We start from the raw sequence: 26066 nt of genomic DNA on the forward strand, positions 1-26066 counted from the left end.
ATTCATAATGTTATGCCTGATGGGTGTAAGTTACAAATAATCCATAAACACCATGACTGAGTGGTTCCACCTTGAACTGCATGAACCAATGGCAGTCTCATAAAACATATTCAGACGGCCAGGGTTTCATACATAAAAGATGCTGACACTACAGGTGAATAGGGTAAAATTTTTAAATAACAGATATCACCATGAAACTTCCCAAATTTATCACTCACATTAAGACAAATATTTTTTGTATTACAAGTTTTGTCAAATTTTATGTTTAAATATGTAAATGAGGCAATATATGATGAAATATGCGTTAATTTTCACACATTTCCAGAACAGAAATCTGAACAATGGATAAAGCTACTTTTTGTTTTATTTTGTTGACATATTAGAGTCAGAAGTTTTTACAGAGGGGATTCTGGATATCTCTTTTTATCACTCTGTAAATGAGAAAATACTGTCACCGGCCCTAAAAAGTCAAATTTTGCCATGTTTTTAGGAATAAAATGTTGTATAAATCAGGCTTTGAATGATATATCAACAATCTCCTCTGTAAAAACCTTCAGAATATAGACAGGAATAAAACTGGAAGGTTTGGTGTCTCTAAGTGCTGCTGAAGTGGAGATTTCTAGCTCAGAGTCTGAGGAAAAACTCATTTTGAGAAAACGGCCTTTAAAGACTTGGACTGTAAAATTCCATAGATTGTTAATGTAAATCGTACATTTACGATTGGCTGTGGACAAGGAGGAAATGACAATTTTTGGAGCTGACATCATTGTTCAGGAGAGAGAGAGAGCTTTACAATGATACCTGACATGACATGGGTCAGACAACAGACACAGCACAGTGTGTCAGTAGCTGTTAACTTCTGGTGAATTTAGGAGAAATTTACTGACGAAAGAGACAGAATGAAGTAAAACAACCACCCTAATGTGGTTTTTCTACTATTTTTTTCTTTTTACTTTTCTGGAAGAATACATGTTAAGGAAGAAAAACAGCCCAAAATCTCAAAATTGATAAGTGCATGAAAAAACTGTGTTTTTGCCTGTAGTGTCTGGCCTTTGTGTCTGCTGGTCTCTGGTCGTGGTCTCCACAGACTGCTCCTTGGAATCTGAGTCTCTCTAATGTTTCCTCCTCTAACCAATGTGATGCTCTCACCTGGAGTCAGAAGGTGGTGGACGGAGCTCAAGGCCTGCTGCGGGTTTATATAATCAGGAAGTAATAGTAAAAGGTATTCATCATAGCACAGGATTTTTTACAGACATTAAGATAGGAGAAGGGCTTCAAAAGAAAGCCGCGCTGTTATTTTACACAGGGAAAGTGGTCTTTACTCGATGAGCTCCGCCTCTTCTCCTGCTCAGCCTTGACCTCAGATCAGCCATCCACAATCCCTGGTGTATAATTATGATTCAGAAAACCTCTGTTAATACATCTGGCCTGTTGATGACATGTGACATAAGCTCTTCACCAACGCCTCTCAACCCTCTGCTCTGTCTGATGATAATGACAAGTGTGTTTGTTGCACTTGGTGTGTACACTCTGGAAAAAAAAAGCAGCACAACAAAACACAAGGTTTTTCTTTAACCGCCCACAAACGGCTCAACACAGGCAGTACACCACGTTGTTAATTTCTATGAGTGCCACAGTGTGAACCATTCACCTCTGGTTACAACACTGACCCAGGATCTGAAGAACAACCAGAACGGTCCTCTTGTTGTAACATACATTTTAGTATAAGTAAAAGTTAAAGGCATAGTTCACCCAAAATTGAAATTTCACTCACCCTCATGTGGACTAAGGGCTGGGACAAGTTTCAGAGTCCTCCGTGGCTTCTCTGAGTTACAGGGGGTCTCGGCGTAGCAGTGCATGTCCATATAACAGTTGCAAATGGATACCAACTGTCTTCGTAACAAAAAGACAAACCAAGCTTGTTTGTAGCGGAAGCTCCTCTTCCCGGTTCGTCACATTTGGACGAACCGGGAAGAGGAGCTTCGAGAAGCTTCCACTACAAAACAAGCTTGAAATATAGACTTATTTAATTTTTTTCGGGACAATTTCGCATTTCGGGGCTTCAATACAAGACGGACATTACATATGAGCAGCATGGAGGTATTTGGATGTTTTTTGGTGTGTCTTTTTGTTACGAAGACAGTTGGTATCCATTTGCAATCGTTATATGGACATGCACTGCTACGCCGAGACCCCCTGTAACTCAGAGAAGCCACGGAGGACTCTGAAACTTCTCCCAGCCCTTAGTCGACATGAGGGGGAGTAGATAATGAGTGAAATTTCAATTTTGGGTGAACTGTCCCTTTGAAAAAACACACAATCACTGTTGAATTGTCTAAGACAGAGGTTCCCACACTGATAGGAACGAATGACGGATGACTCCATGACAGACGGACTGGTCAGTCGCTAACAGCTCACTGTCTGGATCTGTCTGTCTGTGTGTGTGTGTTTGTGTGTGTTATGTGTTGATGTTTCTCCCTGCAGTTACAGTATGTGTGTCTGTGTCCTGTCAGTCACCAAGACAAACTCATCAGGCAGTAGCTACAAAAGAGGCATATGGAGTCATTTAGGTGTGAGCAGAGTGAGAAGGATGGACTCACAGTTCAAAGAGCTGCAGATGTTCAAAGATCTGCCAGGACAGAGTCATCAGCTTGGGGTTCTTGGACAGGTTTCTGAGGAAGAGAAAGAGACAGAGACAGGTAAGATGTCACAGTGTCACAAACTTCACCATGACAACAGGGGGCTCAAAGCTGCTCCACTTCATGTGTATTGGTGTGTGAATCATGCCAGTGGTGCTGATAAGATTTATTCTCATTTCCTCTACAGCCAGGACAGGGTCATCATCCATATCCTGAGGCAAAGAAGAACGTACTGCAAAAGAATAACGACATACATTCATTTCTTTCAGGAAATGGTCCTTTATTTTAGCCATTTAACCATTGTTAAGCATAATTACAGTATTTGTACTTCCACTCAACACCGTGGAACCACATGGACTTAACGAAGAACTTAATTTATCATGTTTCTTCTAGGATTATATTGCTGCTCAATATGTTTCATTGTGATGACTAACTATTTTTTTTTTTTCCCATTTGTATCTGATTTTCTCTCTCCCTCTTTTCGCTCTAATTAATTATTTGTATTATAGGCTATTTTGTGTATTTTTTGTGTAGCCTATTCTTGGTGGGCGGGCCTAAGTTGCCCTTTGATCATGTATCGGCCCATTTGGTGAGTGTAAGAACATCAAATGAATGAACTCCAGGTAGTGACTATGTAACCAGCTGTGTCACCCTATGTTCTGCTTACCTCTGATGAAGACGCACACCGCGTCGAAACTTTAGGTGTCGTGTGCTCCAGTTGTTTCTTTTGGGTTTAGTCCTCTGTGAAGTGACCCAATTGCACCTTTCTATTTGTAATACAATACTTTACATGGGACCTTGTGACCTTTGTCCACAATAATCAGTTCATCTGTGTGCCGAACCTGAAGAAATTCCCTCAGGGCGTTGCAGAGATATGGAATCATCAAAAACGGGATGGACGGCTCTATCTGCTGAAGCCATAAAAATGAAAATAGGTAGAAAGTTTTCAGTAACACACACACACACACACATGCACACACACGCAGAATGTGTCGTGGAGTCACAAACACACACCGTGTGTGAACTTTGCACAGACACAACTCATTTCCCCTTATAACCTTGTCTGAGTTGCAATAACATACAACACAAACACAGGTGTCTGTCTCCATAGCAACGTAAAGTCAACCATGAAGAGCGGAGCAGGCTGCTGAGGCAGGGGATGACACACTGTAATCCAGATCACGACATTATCACAGTTTTCCAGTCACTAACACACCGAAATGAGACAGAAATCAAAATGATTGAAACCGACAGCAAAACCTCAGCTCGCGTCTCCACGACTCTAAATGGATTTTCACCTTTGCATCCAAATTACAATTCAACATGACACTCTCTGCAACACACTGCACACGGTTCTCTGTGTAAGACACAGTAATCTGACAGATAGTCATTTGTTGCCATTTTAAAAACACCGCTATTCAAAATGTCACAGCATGGAGCAGACACCTGGCCAAACACCTCACTGCCTCATTGTTGACTCGTCAATCAGGATGTAAGCACCATAAATACAACAATGGAAGGGCAGAGTTTGAGGACGAGCTGATCAACCACGGGACAACATCAGACAGAAGATCTGTTGTCCCTGTCGTCCAACACACAGGCAGCAGCTCAGGTAGGTAACCTGAGCCCATTGACTCTGCATAATTGATGATTCTACCAGTCAGACTGTGTCCATCACTGCTTGGTCACAATGTTTACACAGCCACTGTGGATGGTGCTGTGCCAGCCTCAGTCAAGACAACGCAGAACTCATCCTCACAGTTTTGGACAGACTGCTAATCACTGCACATCCCTGATGAGGTGGTGAGATGCAGCCAACATGTTTTCTTTTCTTGTCCTTTTTTGTATTTGTATTCGATCTTTTTTCCATACAATAATAATGTAACACTACTGAGCATTTGACTGACTGACTCCTATGTCACTATGTCTGTGAATATTCTCATTCATCCAGGTCATCATTATCTCTGGGCAACAAATTGAATTGAAGGCAACTGGACTTGTGTTTGTCTAGGAAGACGTTTCACCTCTTGTCCAAGGGGCTTCATCGTTCGTAACGCAGCTAGTCCTCACTAGTCTGACAAACAGTGGAGCAAAACCCAGGGCTTTAACCTCTTTGAGGGTGTTCACCAATGTACTTTGTGATAGGTGTAGTTTCACTTGACCATTGTTGGTGTCTCTTATGAACGACAGTCGTTAGGTCCTGTGGGACCCTGGTGCTGTAAATGACAGTTGTTAAGAGTCATGCGAGGGTTGAGTTGTTTCCTTACTCTATCGATGAAAGGAGGCAACATGTTAAGGGATGGTTTCTCCACTCTTACATAGATGGCTTCTTTCACTCCTCTTTCAAACCATCTGTCCTCCATGTCCAAAATCTTAAAGGTGTAATGTGTAGGAATTCCCCCCATCTAGCGGTGTGGTTGCATATCTGAACGTATTCTTGATGTTGCATTCATGTGAAATGGGGCAGACGTCAGACAGACAACAGACGCTGCATGTAACAGGATAAACAAGCGTCTATGTAAACAAGTGTTCCGCCAGCACGAGGCAAAACAATACAGGCGTGACAATATGTTGTCATGGTGATGTCGTATTGTTTACCTGACCCATGTTTTACCGTCTTTCTCTCGTGGAGTAAAATGACATCCGGTTGGTTTGCCGACGGCCGTCTGCCTGACTGCACCTGAATGCAACCCCAGTGCCTCCATCCTTCCTCACACTACACAGTGGTGACAGTTTTAACAGGCGCTACCTGGAAAACTTTCTCCCCCGAGCCGACAGCTCCGCTGAGTTTCCGTGGTTACCTACGGTCACGCTGCCACTCAGCGTAAAAAATGGCGATGCAACATGGCTGCCTCGGTTCGGTGCGTCTCCCACTTATGTATTTGTAACGACTTGTAAAAACTCATTCTAAGGTACCAGAAAGCTTTCATTTGTATGCGGATGTGATTCCACTTCAGTGGCAGTATTTATGAAAGCAATATTTGATTTTTGCTCATAAAAAGCCAAATAAGTTACATACTGGGGCTTTAACATTGCTGTCCTCAAAGGGGTGTCCCTTTTCCTTTACGTGTAAATAGACAGCTGAGAATGGACCTGAGGAGCCACAATGGTCAAGTGAAACTACAGTACACCTATCACAAAGGAGAACACACCCACAAGTACTTTGGTAAACACCCTCACAGAGGTTAAATACCAGGCTCCACTGTTTGTACTGAGGACTAGGCAGGCCCACATCTTCCTAGACAAATACAAGTCCAGTTGCCTTCGATTCAATTTGTTGCCCAGAGATATCTCACTATAGTGTGTCTGTTAGGGGTGTGCCTGAATATGTATTCAGAAAGGCAAAGAAAATGTAATGAGTCAGAATATTCTATATATCTGAATATTCTCATTATTATACAGAATGTAAGGCAAAGCCCATTTTTATGTATATTATGCGCTTCCTCGATGCAGCGTCTTCATCTGAGGCTGCAGCATCTAGAGACACATTATAGTCGCTCCACATTATTGAAGTGAATCTCTTGATACCGTGACCTCGTCTCTCAACCTGGCAGCGCTGGGACAGCTGTTTGCTGAAGCGAGTCTGCAGTTTGTTTTGAGTTTGTCTTGATATCTTAATAAAACAGAGGGAGGGAAACAGATGAGGACATCTCATCATTATAGAAATAGTTTATAAGTCTGATGCTTTGAGGACCTCTGATTCACCAGAATTTACGTAACTTCCTTTAACCTAATGATCGTTTGTAATTTAGAAAGCAATTGTTGTGAAAAAAATCAAATACATAAACAAACAAACAAATGAACAAATAAATTCATCAGCTTCTGGTAGACGCTAATTTCCAGTTTGAATCCAAATCAAGATGATACAGATGATATGATATTTTGGGTTAAACAAACAGATACAGACGGATAATGGCATCTCTGTGCACCCTAGTGTGTGTGTGTGTGTGTCTGTTCGTGTAAGTGTGTGCATGCATGTGTGTGTGTGTGCCATTATTTTCTCATTTCATTTTGTTGATTCTGACTCAGTCCGACATTCACCATCCTGCTGGATCAAACCGCTACTAAAAATAGTCCTCAAAAATTTGTCCATCTTAAAGACTCCAGTCCATTTGTGAGCAGCAAAGCTGTTTTTGCAGGAAATATATTTGTGTCCACATTATTTTTTTTGTTATAATAAAGTTGGTGGATGAATCTAACAAGTAAAATTTGTCCATTAAATGTCATTCAATTAGTTATTCTGCCAAAATGTCTAACCTGAGCTGGAGTGGAGCATAAGACGTGTTTAAACCACAATCTGTTCTTCACTGTGATCAAAGAAACCTGTTCAGTACTTGAATATCATAAATCAGTCAATATTAAAGAAATACGATAGTGACAAAGAGCCGGCCTGAGGATTATATTGTTGAACAGATAGAGTTTCAGTTCAGTTCGGTGGTTAAAAGTACAACTGTTATGTTTTTGTGAAAAAAACAAACTCATTTCATTTCTAGTTCTATTTCTATTACTCTCTATATACACTGGTTTGACGTACATTTCACTAACTCACACTAAAGCAACAATTTCCCTCAAAGGGACCACCATGGCTATTTCACAAACTGCCTCCTTCATTTTAAAGCAGCGTCACACCCAACATCAGTTTTAGCACCACCTTACCAGAGCAGTAATAAAGGTTGACCCAGGAGCAAACTGCTTTGAATCTTCACCAATTTCAACATTATCATAAACTCCACTGGTATGTGGAAGAATGCTGTGTTAATATTTGTTTTGTTTATTGTCCCCTTATACTTGAGCTTAGTAGGTTTACTAAAACTTTTTATGGCTCAGTGTCTTGTGATCATGACTTGATGACAGAAAGACACCAGCTTGAGTCAGAGGCAGAGCCACTGGTCCTAGAGTCTAAAGAAACCTTGATGTTTAGAGCTAGAGATACAACAACAACTCACAGACTCAGATTCCCTTTTTGTTTTCTAAATTAAAATTTCTAAGTTTAATTTGAAATATACAAATACAATGTTCACACACTTAAACCATAGTTGAAGTAACTTGGGAAAGCAAGATGACTAGCAAATGATTTTATGTTAAATTATATTGAAATTTAGTGTATTGAACTACAAGTGGAATAGCAAAATGAAACAAATGATTTTAAGTTATTAACTTTGCATTTTGTGTATTAAATCAAATATGACCAATCATCAATCATCATCATTCATTAATGTCCTTGAAGCATTTACTGTAAGCTAAACTAAGTGTGGTTAATTAGTTATTTCTTTTTTCTTTCTTTTTTAAGGAAGTCGAAGCAAATATAATGGGATTACAAAGAAGTGGATCAGTAAATGGACAGACTTACATGTCATATCCGTGGTGCCAGGACCACAAAACACTGGTTTATGTCATGAAAAACACACACAATGATTCACATCAAGAATTAAATCAAGGCAGAGGCTGCTTACATACAGACAGCCTGATAGCGACTGCTGTGAGGTTAGAGAGTGGAGCTAAAGGAAGACAGGAGGAGACAGAAACAGAAAAATAACAAAACAGAGGGAGGAGAGATGAGGAGAAGAAGGTGAGACTGATGGTGAGAATGAGAAAAGAGACACAGGAGACTCAGGTTTCTCACACAAACACACACACAGTGTTTCACAACAGGAGGATTAATATATTTCTCCAAAATAATTCCTGTGATTGTGTCTGAGATGAGCGCTGTACCACAGACTCAAAATACAGTTATTATATGACACTCAAGCTGGAGGCAGTAGTGTTAAGTAATAAATACTAAGATAGAGAACTGGAGACTTTTATTGTGTTAAACCATGTTGTTCGATTGTGTGTGTGTGTGTGTGTATGTGAATATGTATGCTGGCATGCAGATGCAACCCTCTCTGCATTTGTCATCTCCTGTTTCTGTGACTAAACTAGGCCTGTAACGATACACCAAAGTCACGATTCGATTCGTATCTCGATTTCTGACCCACGGTTCGATACACGATTCAATTAACTAATTTTTTAAGGTTAAAAAAAAGAAGAGATTTTGGTAGCAAAAACTGGATTATTTATTATAACAACAATATATAACAATAACAATTATAACTTCACCCAAATAGTCGACCAAGCACTGGTCGACCAAAAAAACATTAGCCAACCAAAATCTCATCGGTCGATTGGTCGCAGGAAATAAAAAACCCAAACATTTGGAGCCCTAATTATAACAATAATAAAGTAAAAACAAAGAAACTATTCTCTTTTTCTCTAACAAAATACTGTTAAAGAATAAACAGAACTTAACTCCATTGTGGAGACTAAGTTTAGGAAACAAACTTGCCGTCTGTGCCAGGGTCAAAGCAAAAAAACAGACACAGAGCGCTGGAATGGGTGTGTCGCGGTTCTGCCATTTCATTGGCGACACAGGTTCGTTTCTTAGAGTGACGCGGTTTCGATTTCGACACGTGTATCGTTACAGGCCTAGACTAAACCCTTCCTGTTTAATGTGAACACATGTGAACTGATGCATACTATTTATTATTATTCATTTCTATGTAATACATTAATGTCTACCCTCACTTTGTCTGACTGTTGTGCCGATCAGCTTTGAGTGAAGCTGAAAACCTATTAAATGTTTAAATTGGCTAAAACACTCCTCCTGTGCAGTGATGTAGTGTGAAGCCCAAGGGCCACAGAGCCATCAAAGGCCCTCAGTGAGCGATGCTGCTGCTGCTGCTGCAGTGGGCTGTGTTTTATGTGAAGTGCTCTCAGAGGGCTGCTGTCCATGGTGCTGACCATCAGGTAGATCTGCAGGGAGCTGCTTCCATCCTGTGACTGAGTGGACTGTTCACTGGTCTGTGATGAAGGTAATGGGCCTTTACACATCGTCATCATTGCAGCCTGATGAGAGGTTAAATCACTAATCATGAGTGGTTTCTCAGCTCATAGTTGCTCTTTAAGTGAGTAAAGACCTTCTCCATTATGGCGACTGATTAACATCACAGTCACGTAAGCAGCCGTTGCAGGCTGTTTTTCTAAGACGTTGACCTGACGCTGGCGTTAGATTATTCATGACTAGTTCTTCCTCAGGGGAACATAAATGTCAGAACAATGTTTTGAACATTAGCTGATTAGCATCAGGTGTTTTATTTATGCTAGCAGCTGACCAGTACCATCCAGTCATATTTACACAGGTCCAGTTTCTGGACATAAACCAGAACTAGATTCACCTCCTGATGTTTTTCTGTCAACTATTGTCTAGTCTCAGTTTACATCCCAGTTTATCATATATGCAATATGAACACTTTGTGTAAACGTTTGTCATAATTACTGTGTGTTGAGTGTGAGTGTTGAGTTATGTTAAAAGGTTTCCTGAGGTGATTAAGGCCTCAACTTTCAACCACAAAAATGAAATTTAAAGAAGTTCTGTCAAGTCATCATGGTGTCATCATTTTCTGAAGTCACTGTCACCTTGACCTAAAAATCTAATCAGTTCATCCTTTCTAAAAAATCAAAAATCAAAACAAACCCCCCCCAACACCTATTATGTATATGTAGGATTTAGGTGTGGGAGAAAAAATTGATTCACATAAATATCGCGATATCTTTTTTGACGATTTTTAAATCGATTTTTTTTTTCAAAAAATTTTAAATATTGTGCAATGTGCATTTGTTAGCCTTTTTTACATACAGAGAGTACATGTTTTGAAAAGGGTTTAAGTTCACTTTATAATGGAGTATGTTAATTTATAGGCTCCTACAGTATTTGTGTGCAGATAAATCGAGAGAATCGGCAATATCGTAGAATCGCAATTTAAAGGTGATAGCTACAAGTTTAATTCCTCCTGGCCAGTAGGTGTAGAACTCACACTGCCTGCTCTCGCTCCAACCTTCCGTTTTACTAGTTGCCAGTTACACATGACATCAACGTTCTAATGCTGTTGCCACAGAGTTCATTCCATGCCGACGTTGCCAATGTAACCAGATGTAAATATTTATATATTTCGGACCCGCCAAGATTACAATTATTTATATACTATTTTTTTAAAATTCAGTAAAATGAATACTTTTATTCTGCACCCCTCTAGACATTCTGTGGATGCATTATTTTTGAAAAATGTATCCTTTTGCTGTAAAAGTTGTAGCTATAACCTTTAAATCGAATCGCCATCCAAAAAATCGTAGAAGAATCGAATCGGAAGAAAAGCATATCGTCCCAGCCCTAGTAGGATTTATGCATCACAGTGACTGGTTAAAGATTTTGTTTGTTGTCTTACCTTGATGTGGTCAATAGTTCAGCACTGCTATATTACATTATACTAGCAGTACTATAATATATTATAGTATATTATAAATCACACACATAGCTAAGACACACATTTCATACTGTCCCACCTTCTAAAGAGGGGGAGGGGTAAACAAAAGTAAGTCTTTCCTCAGGGGACAGACTCCTGGAGTGTTGTTATAACACAGCCCTGTAAAGATCTGTTCAAACTCCAAATGTTTATTAGAGGAGGAAAAAGGCCGTAGCCTTACCTGGCTATAATAACTATCACGATTCCATATTGGAGCTGCTGAGGCCACACAGCTGCTCAGTTTGGATGCAGCTCTCGCCTTTGAAGAGCTGATGATCTTCCTGCACCAGGAGCAGAGCAGTGATAACTGCCTGTCCTCCACTGCTACACACACACACACACACACGCACACACACACACACACACACACACACACACACACACACAAGTACACACTGTGGGCTGTGTGTAGGAGCTAACAGCCTCACACTCTTTCGCTGTGTGAGGAAGGTGTCCTTTAGAAAGGTCAGCGGACAATGCAGGACAGTCTCATATTTAAAACACTGTGAGTGAGTGTGTGTGTGTGTGTGTGCGTGTGCACGTGTGTGTGTTTTTTACAATTTAGAACGAGCAACGAGGGAAATGAGACACGACCATGAGAAGGTCAGGGGCTGTGTGTGTATACTGTTTGTGTGTATTTATCCTGTTTAGAGAGATGTGTATGTTTGTACATGTGTAGGTGTATGAATATGTGCATGTGACACTGTGTGGGAACACTCTGGGCCAGAAATAACCTACTCTCTCTCTCTCTCTCTCTCTCTCTCACACACACACACACACACACACACACACACACATGCACGTACACACAATGAAAGTCTAACAGTGTATAGCCGACTGTATTATAGTAAACAAAAATATTACCCTCAAACTATCTTTTGGATTCAGAAGATCTTCAGACTCAGTCGACTCTCAATCCTCTTTCACAACAAACTAAACACACGATTTAGAATCAACTAATCAAAAACTGAAATATCTCATTGACATACATGTTCAGATTTAGCTCAGGTTCCACAATTTCTCTCACACACCTGTCTGACAGAAGATAAGAGCAGAGACTTGATCAGGAAGTAGCTACAGGATTGTAACAAAATGTATTCAGTATCGAAGGTTCCTGAAGGAGAACAGTTGTCTCCATCTTTCTGACGTCTGGACCTGGACTAACTGAGACATCAGGGAGAGGAGAGGAGACTCAAAGCCCAGACTAAAGACCACCAATACTGAGTAGATAGAGGTATTATGATACAGTAAATATGCTCCATGAAAGATGCTATATCACATGGCAACACCACAATGCATCTGAAGCATCTCAGTGCTGTTTAAGATATCAGCATGGTAAACAGCACTGAGAAGAGTCTGATGAATACATGGCAGTAAAAGGCCTGACGATGCAGCTGGAGGACAAACTGTGAGCCAGACAAAACACAACAACAATTGCCCATAAGTTTACGACTATTACGCCTTATGACAGGTCCTCACAAAGATACGTAGAATGAATATCCATAGATATAGATATAAAGATGTCACAGATTCCTAAATTCAGTGCTTGGAAAGAGACACTGTGCCTGTCTGCTCCGTTAGCAGTGAGGGGTTGAGGAAAACATCCTGGACTGAAGGTAAAAACTACTAGAACTTTCTACAACAAACTGTGCTACTTAACATTACAGGATTGATTTTAAGGTTCTTTTACTAGTAATGGTCTCGGGCCTTCTTATTTATCTGTAATACTTTTACCCTATCAACCCTCGCGGACCCTGAGGTCCTCTGGTGCTGGCCTTTTAACCATACCAAAGTCAGAACTAAAACACACAGGGAGGCGGCTTTCAGTTATTATGGCCCCCGATTGTGGAACATCCTGCCGGAGAACCTCAGGGCCGCAGAGACTGTTGAGGTTTTTAAAAAGAGGCTCAAGACCCACCTTTTTAATCAGGCTTTTAACTGACTCGTTTAAAGCAGAAGTAAACGGAATGTTTGTGTTAATATAAGTCTTAAATAGTTCTATCTTCCGACAGCAATCACTTAGAGTGTTTGGTCTGAAACACGGGTCTGTCAGTAACTCTGCTCTGCTGTAAGCCGAGGAGAAAACTTTCCTTGTATCCTACAACCTTTATCCAATGAGGAGAGAGAACGGCATAAAGGGGCGGTCCTCTCTGTGTGTGCAGCCAAGGGATGCACGTGAATGTGGTGACGTAGGGACGAGGGCGGGGACTGCTAACTCCATCTGCTGACAGGAAGTTAGCCAAAACCACCGGATCGCTTACTTCTGCTTTAGTTCTTTCTAATTCCTTTTATGCTCACCCCTATTCTTACATTTTTTTATTATTATTCTATTTTATATTATTTAGTTTAGCTTATCCTGTTTTGGGGTGGGAGGTTTGGGTTTTCATGGTGTTTCTTTGTTTTGTTTTTATTCTCTGTGACGCACTTTGTGCTACTGCAAAGTATGAAAAGCGCCATATAAATAAAGTTGATTTGATTTGATTTGATTAAGATTGTTGCATTACTTTATACACTGTTGTCCATAAAGTTGATTTTCTTCCCTCTTCTCATGAAATGACTGTGAAAAATGTGATTTATTCTTGATAGATTAAGTGTATACCTTCTCAAAATGGTATTGATCAGTCTCTTCCAAACGTATCACTGTGAAAATGAATCCAACAATTAACCTTTAAAATAGGGAAAAAAAGATGAATGTGTCTGGGAAAAACTTTAACTTTATGGGCAACCATGTATGTTACATTACCATAAGAGCAAGTGAATAAGAGGAAAGACCAAAAAGTGACCATGTCTCATTTTGTTCACCCCTCTTTCTCTCTCTCTGATGGATAACCTGAGGGATGACAGTAGGAGGACAAATACACTTTAGCCTATGTCAAAACACAAAGCACTGTGTTACTACAGTTGGTTATGACTGTGCTTGGAACATGAAACTGTGGCAGGGCACATTAGAATTTATATTGATTTAATACTACAAATAATATATTGATAATAATAATTAATATAATATAATAATAACATTGTTTTGTCTGTAGTTTGTATTTTAATATACCAGGTAAAGTTCCAAATATGTGTCAAAATGATCAGTATTCTGTGCATTTTCCTTAATAAGCAAGCACATATACTCATGATATTACTTGTTAATTATAATCACAGCCACATTATTGTGCACAATTATTGCAAAATGACTTAACCCATCTGTGTAGCCCTATAGACAAAAGCCCTGGCTGTGCTATTGGAGGAAAGGTCAGACAGACAAATCGCCTGACGTCAACATCCTTGCAGCAGACTCACATCAGAAACACCTCCATCCCTCCAGTCACACTGATCACAGCCTCATCACGCTCAGCTGACAGATACTGAAACTACTTGTCTGTTCAATAAACCAGCACAGCTTGATGTTTGTAGATCTGCTCAGAGCCACACTGCCGGGCGTGGCTGTGTGTTCACCACACAGAACAGCAGCGGCTGTGAGACAATGACTTCTTCTTTTCAAATATCTAATGTTTAGAATATATATTGAACTTTGGGAGGTGGTGGTGGGGGTTTACAACCAATTCAATTCATTATCATTATGACCTTTGGAAAAGGGGTGAGATTAAATACCTTATTTTTCTTCTTCCCTTTCTTCTTCCCTCTCTGATATATTACGGTTGCAAATGGATACCAACTGTCTTCGTAACAAAAAGACGAACCAGGGTCTGTCCTCTTCCCAGTTCATCCAAATTTGACGAACCGGGAAGAGGAGCTTCGAGAAGCTTCCACTACAAAACAAGCTTGAAATATAGACTTATTTAATTTTTTTCGGGACAATTTCGCATTTCGGGGCTTCAATACAAGACGGACATTACATACAAGCAGCATGGAGGTATTTGGATGTTTTTTGGTGTGTCTTTTTGTTACGAAGACAGTTGGTATCCATTTGCAACCGTTATATGGACATGCACTGCTACGCCGAGACCCACTGTAACTCAGAGAAGGCACGGAGGACTCTGAAACTTCTCCAGCCCTTAACCCACATGAGGGGGAGGAGATAATGAGTGAAATTTCAATTTTGGGTGAACTATCCCTTTGTCTAGTGTTTGACAATATTATATAATATAAATATTATTGCAAACTCAGGTCTGAGTTAAACATCCTGGAAATTTGTTAGAACCAGACATGTCCTCACTGAAGCTTTGAGACAAAAGACAAAGTTAGGTTGGCTGCAGATGACCATAGCTCTTTTTATTACTTTCTATTGGACAGCTGACATGCCACTACTCAACCGTATGTGTCCACAAAACAGGTGATGGTGAGCTAATGAAGACATGAGGGAGTTGTTTGTTCAGTTTGAGGGGCAGCAACCCATGAATAAAATGCTCAGTGAGTGAAGATTCATACAGCTACCAATACAGAGACCAATTTTTTTTTTCTTAAATCAACATCTCTACATGAATGGCAGCCATTTCATTCCAGTGTCTGTTGAAATCCAACACAAGCACACCTCATTCTACTTAGAGGCACTGATTGGGTGATCATCTGAACCAAATCTTATTATAGAGTATAAAAACCACTGCTGTGATTAAAAATTGGGGTTATTCCACCAATGTTGATTTCTCTTCCTAAGTAAAAAAAAAAAAAGTTATTTAAAAATGAACATGAACTTGTTTTCTTTGCATTACTCGAGGTCTGAAAACACTGCAACAATTTTGTTATTTTGACCATTTTCTGCAAATAAACACTCATGTGCATCAATGGCAATCCTTTCCTTTCGAATTTGGTTAGAAATATAAACAACTCATCAACTTTTAAAGGGATAGTTCAACATTTTGGCAAATTGGCCCATTGCCATAATTGCTATAGTCATAGCAGTAGGTTCGTTACCTTTAATTGTCGGTGTAAGCTATTTTTAGAACGGCGGAGCGGAGCAGCAGACTGCTCAGAGCTATGCTATGGAGGCTAAGGGAATTTCTTGGTTTCCCTCATCAAATTCATCAAATACACAACCCAACAACTCAAAAACGCTGTCGTGGACAAGTTGTGACCTGCACATTCACCATGCTATGAGATAATAACGGAACGTTACGAGACAGAGTTGGAAATTCATGCAAAACCACTGATGCGCGTTGCGTTCAGGGACAGTTTTTCAGCAAGCAGACTCTGTATTTACCTCGAAAACGGCTCAGTTTCGTAACGTTCCATTATTATCTCATAGCGTGGTGAATGTGCAGGTCACAACTTGTCCACGAAAGCGTTTTGGAGTTTTGGGATTTTGTATTTGATGAGTTTGATGAGGGAAACCAAGAAATTCCTTTAGCCTCCATAGCATACTCTGAGCAGCCTGCAGCTCCACTCCGCCGTTCTAAAAATAGCTTACACCGACAAATAAAGGTAACGAACCTACTGCTATGACTATAGCGATTATGGCAATGGGCCAATTTGCCAAAATGTTGAACTATCCCTTTAAGTCGTTCCTGCATGCGGCAACCATGCAGTATGGTAGACAGCAGAGCTGGGTCATCTTCTGACAGTAGTGCTGCTAGTGACACTGAGTCTTCCTGAAGTGATCAACCAACAGTGAATACAAAGGAAATCAGTCTCTCTCTATGTTTATCTGCAGATCCAGCTCCATCTGTGTCCCATCTGTGTGATGTAATAATCACACTCATCTTCCTCAGGACAGGAAGGAAGAACAGAGATAGCAAAACACCACACGTTCCTAATATATTTCTTTCTCTCTTTCTCTTTTCTGAGCAGCCTTGAGGCCTTCTTCCTGTGTGTGTTGAATATTACTGGTTTATTTTGTGGCTTTCTGGGCATTTTTGAAACCTCTTCCTGCACCTGACTCTTTAATATTCTAATCATCAACACCTGTGATTCTCCAAATCCAGGTCTCATTTTGTGTGAAGCTGCTTCCTGTCCCCCACCACCACCATCTGTCACACAAACATGTGCTGCAACCAGGAATGTGGACGCAAAATGAAGCAAGTGTGTATAAATTATTTACAGTCTCTCCTGTAGGTGGTTTCACAGTCAGTCCATCTCACCATCACCATCACCATCATCATCGTCATCGTCATCATCATCATCATCATCATCATCATCATCATCATCATCATCATCATCATCATCATCATCATCATCATCATCATCATCATCACCACGACCATCACAATTACCATCTCCGTGACTCACGAGACGACAGTCTTCTGTTTCATCATTGTCTCCGCACATATTATAGGACAGTCTATGTTTATTATCAGTAGTGACCGTCACTGATGGAACTCTTCACTGAACACACACACATATACATACATACATACACACACACACACACACACACACACACACACACACACACACACACACACACACACTCTTGATTAGTGTGGGCTCTCATCAGAATAACAGAGTGGGGTGTGAAATGACAGGTGTTGCCACAGCAATTAAATCTGTCAGTCGTTCTGTCTGGTGTGTGTGTGGGTGTGATGGACCACAGTCTGTGGCTGTTTCACTTGTCAATCAAATGAACACTTGTCATGAGTCAGAGACATCATCAGACAAATTATGTTTTGGTTTCACCCTCTTCAAAAAAGTCCAAGGAACTTTATTTAAACTTTGAAATCTGAGATTGGATCAGTGCAGGGAACTTTAAGTGTGATAAACATCATTGTAAAGCCAATTTTGTCATACATTGGAGTGTTTTGTTATCATTCAAATGCTTTAAAAAATATATAAAACTGTTTGGGTATTGTGTAATTGCCAGTCCACACACAGATCAATGATTAAATATTTGAGATATTTAGAGAGTAAAATAATATTCTATTGCAGTTATTTTTAAGTAATTGTCACCATTATTGATCAGGGAAGAACATGTGATAATACTGTACGGCTTGAATATTACGATTAAAATACTTGTTTAGAAATTTGCAGTGTAGCAAATGAAGGAACAACTAAGTGAAAAAATGTAATAGTTGGGAAATAGGTGGCAATAAAGGTGGATTAAGTTTATAGTACAGTTATGTTGGAATACGCTTATTACCCTCTTGCCTATAAGAATCAAATAGTATCTAATAAGTGTGTAACAGTGTGAATATACATGCAATGTGCCAAAAGCTTTTATAGAGTCAGTGAGAAGAGACAATGTTTCAATCACTCTGTTACTTTAGAGAGTGAACAATGATTCTGTCAACAGGTTTGTCCATTCCAAGTCATCCACCCAATATTCTCAGTGGTCCATCAGTTTTCGCCGACCACAATTTCCCAAAAACAATCTGTTTCTGATGAAATAATGATTCAGTCAGAATGTGGTGGTGAAGGTGGATGGGTCAGACTTTGATTCATTTGGATCATTAACATCATCTCAATTAAATTCAAAGAGGCTCTATTTGAGGAGGAGTGTGGGAGCAACACACACACACACACACACACACACAAAAACACATACCCACAGAGAGAGCGAGCGAGTGAAGCAAACACCAGCTGCCCACTTCCTGCTGTTCAGGAAGTGTCAGCAGTACTGAGACAGCCGCCCCCGTGCAGAGCTGAGGCCCTGATTGGCCGCTGCCTCCTCCTTGGAGACGGCCGCTGTGCCAGGAGATAAAAGATGGAGAAGAGCAAATGGAAGCTGTTGGTTTTCTTTCATCAGCCGTGTGCTCATTAACTGCAATATTTAACATCCATCATGACTTACAACACACACTCACTGGAGCGGCCTGTGTCTTGTCCAAATATTTTACCAATAACACCTGCGTGTACTGTAGGTGTGACTCTTCACAGTTGAGTATTCGCTCAACCATCTATTTGCTGTTATGAAGGAATTGTATGATTCTGTAAATTGCAGTCAGTCAATGTATAATTCTGTCTGGAGACTCAGTAGAGGGATACATGTGTAGCATATGCAGTGTGTTGGTGGTTAATAGATGTTACAGGATGTTAATGACTGTCTCCAGGCTGCATGTACAGTATGACAGCAAAACGTGAAAGATCATTACAGCTGAGTGAAGAGTTGATTCATATTTAACATGTGCTCAACACACTAGGATCACCTCCTCAAGGTTTTCTGCCTCCTCCACTCAGGAGGGTTCAGGTCACGGCTCTGATTATCCAGAGTCAAAGATAATATGAACTATTTCAGTAAACACCTTGAGTCACTGTCTTTAGAAACTAAAGACCAAGTCCGAAACCTTGGCGTGCTGATAGACTCAGATCTGACCTTCAACAGCCATATCAAATCAGTCACCAAATCAGCCTTTTATCAACTTAAGAACATATCCAGAATTAAGGGTTTTATGTCCCAAACTGATCAGGAGAAGCTGATTCATGCTTTTATCTCCAGTAGACTAGACTACTGTAACGGTCTTCTGACTGGTCTCCCCCAAAAAAGTATCAAACAGCTGCAGCTCATTCAGAACGCTGCACCTCGAGTTTTAACCAGAACAATCAGCCCAGTTCTTAAGACCTTACATTGGCTCCCAGTCAGCTACAGAATAGATTTTAAAGTTCTGCTACTGGTTTACAAATCACTGAATGGTTTAGGTCCAGAATACATGAATGACATGTTAGTAGAGTATAAACCCAGTAGAGCTCTGAGATCTACTGACTCAGGTCAGATAGTGGAGCTCAGAGTTCAGACCAGACATGGTGAAGCAGCATTTAGCTGTGATGCTGCTCACAACTGGAACAAACTACCAGCAGAACTGAGATCAGCCCCAACTGTAAGCACCTTTAATTCCAGGTTAAAAACATTTCTCTTTTCACGTGCTTGAGCTCTTTTAAGAACTTTAAACTGTATCTATTTTATTTTATTTTACTTTTATTTGCTCTTTCTTTTAACTGTGTTTTTAGTGTTTTGTTTGTTTTTATTCTGTTTTATGCTTCTTTTTTTAATGTTTTGTCTTTATGCAAAGCACACTGAGTTGCCTTGGTATGAAATGCGCTATATAAATAAAGATGCCTTGCCTTGCCTATTTGTGTGGAATTTTGAGTGGGGTCTTGATTTTTGACTAAAAGTGTTTTGAAAGGTCAACATGAACTTTGACCTTTTCAACCACAATAATCTAATAAATTCATCCTTGAGTCAAACTGGACATTGGTCCCAAATTTGAATAATTTTTTATCAACCTTAAAGATGTTGTGTTGAAAAGAATTGGACAGACAAACAGTGTCCTTATGGCTCTGTCAAACAACCTGTGTTTCCAAAGGACACTAAAAAGTGATTAACCTGGGATAAACTTGTATGGACATATTATAATTAATCTAATCAAATACATATTCCATTTTGCTCATGTTTTAAACCTCAAAAGTTACAAAGTGTTCAATAATAAGCTTTGCTGCTTTTTTTAGGCCTGCATGAGGAAAATCTGTGATTTGCAATAATATTGTGATGAAAATATGACTTGCCATAAAAAAGCAAATGTGTGTAGTTCCTTTGAGGTTTTGCACTGTGCTAACTAACTTCACAGTCAGCACAAATTTGACACCAGCACATTTGTGGCTGATGGATGAAAATGTGTCTGAATTTGTTTGTGTTTTGTGTCTTGGTATCTTTTTTGAAGTTGTAGGGTGTTGAGCTCTCAGGGCCACAGTACACGGATGGGGGGCTGGCTGTCTCTATACAAGCCAAACTGAGACAGGCTTTTTATTAATTCTGAACAAATCTTATGCTCAGCAAAGATGGAAAATCTATAATATAATCAAATGGCTCTGTTGTTACTTTGAGTACGAATAGGAGTCGGATCCAGAGCAGCATTCATTTACAACTTTAAGCGACACTGATTAAACTTCTTCTAAATAAATGTGTGCTCCGGCCACAGACTGTACAGTAATATGCTTCGGCTCTTTCCTTGGGTCAGTCAGCAGACCAGGCCCAACAACATGACCAGATGCACTGGGTTCGGACCGAAAAACATTTAATAAATCGGGTCGGACCATGAGCTTCTTTTTTTTTTCCCCGTGGTCCGGCCGAGAATGAATGCTCGTGAGTCGGACCGCATCGGGTCCAGGCTTCAACACCTGCGGATGATCAGGTCTTTGAGAACTCTAGCAGGAATGAAGCAGCTTGGAAAATGTTCAGACGGGCGATCATGGGTTTTGAGAGGTTTTCTACATTCATAAGAACTTGCAGAAAATAGAAATAGATCCGGCTTCTAATTGAGACTCAGCTTTTATTTGCTCAAACCTGTAGCCAGACTCGGCCCAGTAGCCTATTACAGCAGACCAGCATCTTTTTGAGACTCAGCTTTTTTTTTGATAACACTAGGGTGTTTCTAACCTACTGTAGGGGGGATGAGAGGGCTCGCCGTTCTAGTGTTAATGAGGGACTTTAAAGACCCCCTAAAGAAGCATTTTAAAACGTGTAAAAATGCTCTGCTATGACTATTTTTTGATTAAAATTGCTTACCCACAAAAAAGTTGTTAAAAATAACTCTCAAAGATGCTAAAAACACATCTATTATTTCTCCCTCATTGAAAAATCCAGGTTCTGTGAATATGCATGACTTGGGCCCAGTCTCCGCTGCTGCCTGGTCTGGGTTGCTAGGTAACGGCGGTGCGTGTCAGCAGGGGCAAGGGAGACAGAAAGGTGATGTCAAAACACGAAGCTCACGTCAGGTTTCAAGTGCAAACTTTTGTTTCCTCGGAGTCTTTGTATTGAAATGTAAATTTGAATGTAAACCGAAATGTGAATATAGTTTATAACAAAGAAAAAGAAAAAAGATTACACTGGGCTTCAAACAGGAGTCGACAGCTTACAAGGCGGCAGCGCTGCTGCTCAGCCACCGCGACCACCCATACACGGTGCATCTAGCTGTATATGTAGATGTGAAGTGTCAGAACTACAGCAAACAACGACATAAGCTCCTGAAAGCCGCTGCTGCTGTGAATTATAGAGTTCTTTAGGTGCTCGCATCCAGGGGCCATGTCCAGAGTCTCTGAGTTGCTCTGTAACAGGCTGGTATCACCGTCCTTAACCGCTCCTCACCCCAACACAGAGCAACGTCGCCATCATCGCTGTTTAGCATACAGTACGTTACTCCCGCTTTAGGCTATACCCTGTGCATATATTATGTAATGAGATGGGGAAAAAAATTTACGGGATTGGTGGCCAGTTTAGTGATGCATGAAAACTGACTCCAGTTTGAAAAATTTAATCCAGTTTTTCCAGACTCTGGTATTGAAACTGCATTTTCAAGTCTAAACAGGGACAATGCACAAAAACATTAATCTTGTAAAAGAAGAAAAGATGCCTTGAGCCAGGTTGTAGCAACATTTGCTCATTTCCACCTGTAGTGAAAATGCTCAGTTATGGCGTGTATTAGCAATTTTGCTCCTGACATGCCTGGTAGCAGAGCCGAACACTAAATTGGCATGTTAATAATTTAAAAAAGGGCATTTTTGGTTTAGGGGGTCTTTAACAGAAGCTGGAATATCACTTACTCTGTCTGACCAGAGGGAGGGACAACACGTACCCCCCCCCCAGAGGGGGGGTAAATCCCCCCCACCCCCCGGCGAATTGCACCCTGTGTATAAACTAAAAAGGGTTTTGTCCTGATTGTCCAAAATCTCTAATACATCACCAGCACAAACCAAATGACCTCCAAAAAAGAAATGAATAAATAAAAACACATCCAACAAGCAGCTGACATTTTGGAGCCTGGTCATTTTTCTACACTCACTGGACTTCTTCAGTACGTATTAAGTGTACGTAGTCTTCAGTGATTATAGTCTGTACTTTTGTTCAGGGTCCAGTTTGATTTCCTGCCAACTCTTGTGACCTGCCAAGTGTCCAATCATGCTAATTCCCTCTTATGCCCCAGATAAGGCCCTCAGCTTGCTATTCTAAGACAGGGTTACTACTCCAAACTCTGACAAGTGAAACCACTGAAGTGGTTACTTTATTCTTTGCACTGAGGGAGTCGCAGCAACTTTAAGATAACTGGGTGCAACTGGATCAAACCAGTCTGAACCAGTAACCTGCAGTAGACAAGACTGTTGAGCCATGAACAGCTGCTGGAAGAAAAATAACTAAGTACTCTGAAGTGAGCTTGTTCTACATTTAACAAACTTAAAAGATGAACTAGAATGACATCATGGTTGTTGTCTGCCCCCACCACTTAGTCTACGTAATTTCATTTTACTGTTGTCATAAATGTAAACAGTTTGTGTAAAATTTCGTTAAAATTGCTGTGAAGTTTTGACTAACAACTAAAAGATGTCTTATGAGGTCACACAGACATTGACCTTTGGCCATCAAAATCTGATCAGTTCATCCTGAAGTCCATGTGAATGTCTGTACCACATCTGAAGAGATTTCCTTGACGAGGTCTCAAGATATTGTGTTCGCAAGGTCAAAATCGTGTTTTGCGACATCACCGTGACCTTTAGCCTGTAGTCCCCTGTCCCTCAAAACTCATCAAATACACAATCCACAACTCCAAAACACTCTGGTGGAGAAGTTGTGACCTGCACATTCACCACACTATGAATAATCATGTATGATTATGTAACATTACGATACACAAAGCAAATATTTACTTGTGCTTTTGAAATCACTCCGCCCAGCAGCCTGGCAGCTGTCTGGAATGTAGTTCCAGCTACGCATTTGCCTGCAGGTCACAACTTGTCCACTAAGAGTGTTATTTGTATTTGATGAGTTTGATGAGGGACAGGGGGCGATGTACCGTTAGCTCAATTGTGTTCGCTGAGCAGTTTGCTTCTCTGCCCTGCTGATCTCAAAACAACATGCACCGATAATTAAAGGTAATGAACCTATAGGGATTATGGCAATAGGCAAATTTGCCAAAATGTTGAACTATTCTTTTAAGGAATTACTGAGAAGTCATCCCAACAAGAATGGGACAACAAACAGATCGACAGACAAATTGAAAACAGTTTGCCTCCAGTTTTGACTGTCACCAACACTGAGGCATAAAAAGACTGGATCATTGCACCATCAAAGGTATAATATGTAGGAATTCCCCCATCTAGCGATGCGGTTGCATATCTGAACGCATTCTTGATGTTGCATTCACCAGAAATCGGGCAGACATCAGACAGACAACAGACGCTGCATGTAACAGGATAAACAAGCGTCTATGTAAACAAGTGGTCCACCAGCACGAGGCAAAACAATACAGGCGTGACAATACAGTACGTTGTCATGGTGATGTCGTATTGTTTACCTGACCCACCGTCTTTCTCTCGTGGAGTAAAATGACATCCGGTTGGTTTGCCGACGGCCGTCTGCCTGACTGCACCTGAATGCAACACCAGAGCCTCCGTCCTTCCTCACACTACACAGTGGTGACAGTTTTAACAGGCCGAGCCGACAGCTCCGCTGAGTTTCTATGGTTACCTACGGTCACGCTGCCACTCAACGTAAAAAATGGCGATGCAACATGGCCGCCTCGGTTCAGTGCGTCGCCCACTTATGTATTTGTAATGACTTGTAACAACTCATTCTAAGGTACCAGAAAGCTTTCATTTGTATGCGGGTGTGATTCCACTTCAGTGAAATACGTATTTATGAAAGACATATTTGAAGTTACATACTGGGGCTTTAAGACATGACAGTGGATGAAACTCACACCATGTCCAACATCAGAGTCACACACACATTATTAGAGTTCAGTGCTGTCGACTGCAGCGCTCCATTACAGCACTTCCACACTACTGAAACAAGAGATTGAGTCCTGCCTTATGGGCTTCCTCACCTTGACCTGGGCTGACTTACATCCAGACAATGGCAGCCATGACAGATGTTACCTGTGCCTGCAGTGTACAGTAGGTAAGTGCAGTGGGACATAAATCTGTGCAGCACGGGAGCACAAAGAGAATGTGATTCTAATCATACATGTAAGGGTAGAGACTCATCAGCACGTTCATCCCTCACATGATGACCTGGATGTAAAGCCTAGTGCCAGCAGGTATCTGTACGGCGTAGTGTCCTTAAGAAAGATACTCTATCACTGTGCGTTTGTACCACAGAACCTGACCTTTGACCTCCTTGTGCAGGGAACATCAGGAAACATCCAGTCACTCTGCTTCCCGTTGGTTTGGTTAATCAACAGCTGCTCACCTCCACATAACTCTTTGCTTAGCAACATCCAAAATTCAAATTTCACTCATTATCTACTCACTCACTTGTTCAGAAAAAAGTGCAAATCTCGCGTGATTTGCACTGACCGGCGGAACAATTTCTCATGTCGGGGCTTAAATACAAGACGGACATTACAGACGAGCAGTATGGAGGTATTTGGATGTTTTTTGGTGTGTCTTTTTGGATGAAGAAAGTTGGTATCCATTGACAACCATTATATGGACAAATACTGCTGCGCGGACCCCCCCGTAACTCAGAGAAGGCACGGAGGACTCTGAAAATTCTCCCAGCCCTTAGTTGACATGAAGGTGAGTAGATAATGAGTGAAATTTGAATTTTGGGTGAACTATCCCTATAAGACTTCATCCATCTATCCATTTTCTAATGCTTATCTGTGACAGCCTGTTTCCCTAGCAACGTTTCCCAGCTCCAGAGACCATAAGGATATTTGTAGAGTTACACCTGTTTTAATTTGGCTCAGAGATCAATCGAATGCAGGACAGAAATAAAGACTGACTAATATAAAGTAAGACAAAATATCAGACACCTTACCCTGAGGCTACCATGAAGTCTATAACTCCTCCCATATGATCACCTGTCTGCTACTGTGCTGTTATATTCAGACTGTCCACAGACATGGTGGCTAGGAGAAATTAACTTATTCTGAAGGCTGAGTTGTAAATGTATGACTTGCAGGTAGCTTGCCTGTAGGCAATATTGTTACATCATTAGCAGCTAGCCAACTGTTAGCATAACGAAACCACTATCACAAAGTAAAACTTACTTTTTCATTTGACTGCTGTCAGTCAAACATTCACAAGAGACATTAGTTGCCTGTTGTTACCTGTATTACCTTCCACTGAATTTAGACGTCTATCTAAAGTTTAGTCTAGGGATGTCACGATTACTTGTTTTCACAATTAATCGCGGTATTAAATGCCCTAATTATTTAATCCTAAAGGTTCCTAAATACCGTCACTTTCCAAAAAAGATTATGTGGGAACCATGTAA

The 26066-nt window shown here is 40.6% G+C and overlaps 1 protein-coding gene across 1 annotated transcript in view; it reads right to left on the reverse strand.

Moving 5' to 3' along the window:
* LOC146985344 (NT-3 growth factor receptor-like) overlaps positions 1–26066 on the reverse strand; it is a 177749-nt gene that overhangs the window by 90440 nt on the left and 61243 nt on the right. The window contains exon 4 of the mRNA XM_085778264.1: positions 2601–2672. Within this exon, the coding sequence (XP_085634390.1) occupies positions 2601–2672 (72 nt within the window). The remainder of the gene's footprint in view (positions 1–2600; positions 2673–26066) is intronic.

This window comes from Trachurus japonicus, chromosome 6 (assembly GCF_045865225.1).
Source record: "Trachurus japonicus isolate A0001 chromosome 6, Traja_1.0".
Classification (NCBI taxonomy): Eukaryota; Metazoa; Chordata; class Actinopteri; order Carangiformes; family Carangidae; genus Trachurus; species Trachurus japonicus.